Genomic DNA, 5,096 nt, shown 5'->3' with positions numbered 1-5,096 from the left:
TAGTTCAAGGGAAAGAACTCTTGTCTCAGCATGAAGCTGTTCTCGATTGTCACACTGAGAAGCTTAATAGACGGTCAAGTCTCGATTGTCACACAACGCAATATTCTAATAGGCAAAACCGCCCTTATGTCAATTCATCCCTGATAAATAAATTTGTTTTGATACGACTCTAAAACGATATTTAGATAGTTTCTACCAAATCAAATGGCAAATTGAACATATAGAAACGTTTGCAATTGCCAATTATTAAAGAATTCGCAAGTTGTATTACCTTTTCTAAAGAAACCGAGCCGAAGTAGCAAAGTGGGCGAAACGACCTTAATATACCTTTATTGACTCCTAAATCTGAGAGCTAGCAACAGGGAAAGATAACTAAGTCCGTACTAATCCGACAACGGCCTACAGTTAAATGATTGAACTAAGCCAATTTATTCTTGTGTTCTAAATAAGGAGAAAACTAACGAGTCTACCGCGAATTTAGATCTTTTTGCATGAGAATCGATTAAAGAGCTTTCCATTCGTTAAACTGAAGTAGCGTAAAGTGTGCCAGAGTCACTGTCAAAGTGTGGAGTCTTGATTTTCTTCAAAACATTTTTTAAAAAAAAAAAGCCAACACGGAAAATGTCCGAACGGCATTAGTCTCTTGGTAAAAACAGTTTAATTTCCACTTCAGCGTTGATTTCCATCATAGACAGGATAGGAGACAGCTCAATCATTCTTTAAAAGACAGGATTCATGCTAATAACCCCAAAGATACGCCGACTCAAGCCGTCACAGAGCCTATTCGGCACCAATTAGCTTCAATTCGCCATAATTTTCATTACAAAATAGGCGGATGTCGCAATGCATTGTAGGAATGAAAAGAATGATGAGTAGTCTGAATCCTCGTTCTTTTCCGAGGTACGATTTACAGAAATACGGAAAGAGCCGAATGCTGTATGCGGGACCATTCGTCAAGTTTCGCACATCTATATGAGCCTCATTCTCGAACGATTACCCGGCATTAAAAAAACTTAACAGTAGATTTTTGACATCATTCATTGGAGTTGTCCCCCTTAGACCGTAAATCACAGGGGGTCATAGCCTTGATTGTCCAATAAGCAGCAAAAATGTTCTTGTCCTTTAGCCTCGAATGTCAAACAAAATAAATAAGAGGAATAAAAACAACATGGCGGATTGCTGCATCAAGTCAAGATTTTAGATCAGTTTAGAGAGGATAGAGCTAAATCAAACCACTGTCAGGGCAATCAGGAGATTGGATTACATTCTTTTAAGTGTCTCTGAGGTTTGTAAGCAGATTTTAACCCTTGGCTTGTCGCTTTTTAGCCAGAATTCTGGAGGAAAAACTCGAGGCGGCGGCGTGCTTTCTGTAGTCAAAATGGCGTTGAGCCGAGTTGGACACGGTCTAGTGGTACAGTTTGAAATCAAAATTGTTCTTATCATTCAGTAGCTTACCTTTCGCTTTTATTTACATGAATGAATCATTTGTTGTACCATTCTGTTGTCTGCTTATAACATCACACATTCAAAACATGCTCCAACAGTCGGTAATTGATAAAAGAGTAAGCTAATGCTGCTATCCTGACAAAATTTCCCTCATTGCACACTGTGCTTATGAGAATCCTTTTTATTTATTTTTATTGATCAATAGCTTGCAGTCGATAATTGATCTCAAGTTGGTAATCGATACCCAGCCCTAGTAGGGTGCCACTTGCTAGTCTTATTGGGTAGAAGGATGTTTCGGCCCAAGAGACACATTTTGACACGTTTGGGTGTAGAAATTATATTTTGAAATTTCATAGAAATAAACTTGGTGTTTATTGGGAGTAGTCCAACAATAGCGTTGTTTAGCTCTACTCTTAGGCAAAGCAAAATTGAACGAACTCATTTTTATCTCCAAAGCAAAGCAAAAAAACGCTTAAATCTTCTTTTCTTTTTCTCCTGAGCAACAAAAATTATTTTTGTCAATTCAAGTCTCTTTTTCAATGGGAATTTGTTGTTTCATCTTTCGTCCAATGCCCGCTGGTGGATCAGTAATGTTCAGACTTCTACGGAGTTCCTGTAAATCATCTTCCCAATGTTTCTCAAAGTACACCGCCATCAGAAACTTGGTGTTTCGTCCTGTTTTAACCGCCCACGGCAGGAATGTTTTAAAATATTTTTCTCTGTGTCTGCAAAATACAATAAAATTAGAAATAAGTTTCAGCTTAAAAAAGAAATAATCAAACGTATTTTTTGTTTTGGATCCTGACGTAAATGAATGAACATTTTATGTAAGAATTAATTGCAATTTATTAAGTATACTGATTACCGTATATTTCCCAATATAATGCACAGTTTTTTACCCCAAAATGGGGTGTGCACTTGACACATTGAAATAAATTTTGAGTTCTTTTTCCTTTCGTTGGATGCTACCATGAAAAAACCACCCATCAAGTCACAGGTTGTTAAAGGCTCATTTCCTTGGTTTAAAGCCACAAAAGGTACATACATTAATCATTGTAGGGTCATTCCATGTCAATTCACCCCCCACAAAAATAAATTTTAACCCTACCATCATAAACAATATTTCTACCAAGTTTTATCAAAATTGGAGCGTTCACCCAGTTGGGTGAATTGACATAGAATGAACCTGTAGCAGAATTAATTAATTAATTAAATTGTTTTAAAACTTACACAGTGCCTAGTCTAACAGGACCAAACAAAGCTGCTAAAGTACACATCGGTAAACCTGTTTGAAACATTTCCACCATTTTAACTATTACCTCCCCTAGCATATGAGGGGGCATGCCTAGCAGCGTGTGATATAAATCATGAGTTTGTCGATATCGTAACATGACATATTGAAGATCATCATCATCTATAAATTGAACTGGACGTCGAGCATCTGGGGAAAAACCCTGGAAAATCAAGAGTCTTTCTATTTTACTTCGAATATTGAGCGAACACCTTCAAATTGTGTGACAAGCTTTTTGGTAAGGGCAGTTAATTACATGTTTGTGTTTGAGGATTGGTTTTAGCCAATCACTCACGCAGTTGTCAACAATTAAATTTGTTCAGTAAGAATTTTATTCTTACAGCAAATGAATATTTTAAGCAGGTGCAGACAGATTAAAATTCACATTAAAGGTTTTCAAAGGTGAAGGGAATGGCCAAAAACTTCAGACTTACATTTTTAGTTAAGAACTTCCAGTACTGTTTGCCGAATGTATTATCTGGTAGTTGACTGAGATAGTCTATATCTATAGTTTTAGAATTTATCACTGGTCTTTCTCTAAAACAAGAATCAGAAAAATTACACCATGTACAAGGGAACACCTTCTAGAAAATTATATAAAGATCCTTCATCAGCTGGACATAATAGAAAGTAAGCAAGTTAGCTAAATTTCTCAATGAATGATGTGATTGTCATCAACCCATGCAACAAATGTAAATTCGCAGGGCTTGTAGCTTCATTTCCATTCCATAAGAAAGAATACATACTCTAGGATCTGTCTTCCTACTGGATCTGCCAACATCTTTGACTGTAATGTTTTTAACGCCAGATATCCTGTTGTTTCTCCAAACGCACTCACCATATCTGAAACAAAATTTCATTATTTACACAAAACATCTACTACAAACATCATTATTATTAGGTTTCAATACTAAATGATTTACTACAAGCATCATTATTATTAAGTTTTGGTAATACTACCTGATTAACTATTGGTAATACTACCTGATTAACTACAAACATCATTATTGTTAGGTTTCAATATGACATGATTTACTACAAATATCATTATTATTAGGTTTCAGTACTAAATGAATTACTACAAACATCATATTTATTAGGTTTCTCTTACTAAACTATTTACTACAGACATCATATTTTTTAAGCTTTCTCTTACTAAACTATTTACTACAGACATCATATTTATTAGGTTTCTAATACTACATGATTTACTACAAACATCATTATTGTAAGGTTTCAATATGACATGATTTACTACAAATATCATTATTATTAGGTTTCAATACTAAATGATTTACTACAAACATCATATTTATAAAAATTCTTACCATCTCTGGAAGGGTCTAATATAGCAGCTACTCCTGAACCAACAGCTAACAAAGTTTTCTGCAGAAGGGTTGTTTTAATATGACCTGGATACAACTCGTCATAGTTGGTTTCTCTCCCTTGAAACTCGTCATTTTGGACTTCATTGGCTATTTACAAAAGAAAATTAATGGTGTAAGTGAATGGATATATTTTTTTAATCCAGAATTTTAACACCTTTTTATAAACTTGATTGTGATCCTCTTGTTATAGATACAGAATTGTAATAGAAAAAGTTTCCATTTGGATTAAATAAGACAGCATGCTTATTCTTACAAACACCTTATGCCACTATGAGACTGGGTTTATCAACTTCAAATTTCAGGGAGTCCACATGGCTTATGTATTTGGGCTAATTCTATAAGTCTATAATGCAGGAAATTAAAATTTTAATACAAAAAAATTATTGACTCCAAATCAACATTTTGCTGAAGATTGCTGTCCATAAAATCCAAAGTTGAAGAAGAGTTATTTCCCTTTGATCGTAAAACCGAACAAATGATATCGAAGTTGTTGCATCAGTTAAATGAAAAGAAAGCGACGTACCTTTATTTGATGAGGTTGTATAACTTTTACATAACGCCTGTCTGGTTCCTTCCGAATCCTTCAAGAAGCTGGAATGATAGAAATATCGTAATTTGGAGTAATTCAGAGATTTCAAACTGTTCTTGAACTTGTTGGCCAACATGGTAGACGTGATTATCAAGACTAGTATAGCCCGATACGCTGACTTTTAATCCGAAATCTAGTCCGCTATAGGGTTGTCAATGGGCTGCTAACTCTTTTGAAATACATGATAGATCTTCTCTTAAAGGCAGATAAATCTCTCCATAATCTCATATGCCTGAACTCCTATCACTCGCCCATCTAATGTTACATTTCCTTTTCAGGACAATTCCTGCTCTTCAAAAATGTTTCCCAGAGCAAGCCAACTTCAAACCTTATGGAAACATGGAACCAACATTCTCTTCAAAGGATTCAGACCACAACATCA

The 5,096-nt window shown here is 35.1% G+C and overlaps 1 protein-coding gene across 1 annotated transcript; it reads right to left on the bottom strand.

Moving 5' to 3' along the window:
- Nucleotides 1-1,969: 1,969 nt before the first annotated feature.
- LOTGIDRAFT_140358 (hypothetical protein) lies at nt 1,970-4,159 on the bottom strand (the record flags this gene model as incomplete). The annotated part of the gene is made up of 5 exons (XM_009050206.1): nt 1,970-2,171; nt 2,677-2,900; nt 3,172-3,274; nt 3,484-3,580; nt 4,066-4,159. Coding segments are annotated over 5 exons (720 nt in total), but the record flags the coding sequence as incomplete, so codon positions are not given.
- Between the last annotated feature and the right edge of the window lie 937 nt (nt 4,160-5,096).

The sequence above is a fragment of the Lottia gigantea genome, assembly GCF_000327385.1.
Source record: "Lottia gigantea unplaced genomic scaffold LOTGIsca_146, whole genome shotgun sequence".
NCBI classification, from domain to species: Eukaryota; Metazoa; Mollusca; class Gastropoda; family Lottiidae; genus Lottia; species Lottia gigantea.
Note: the sequence above shows the minus strand (reverse complement) of the source record. Positions and strands in the feature narration are given on the sequence as shown.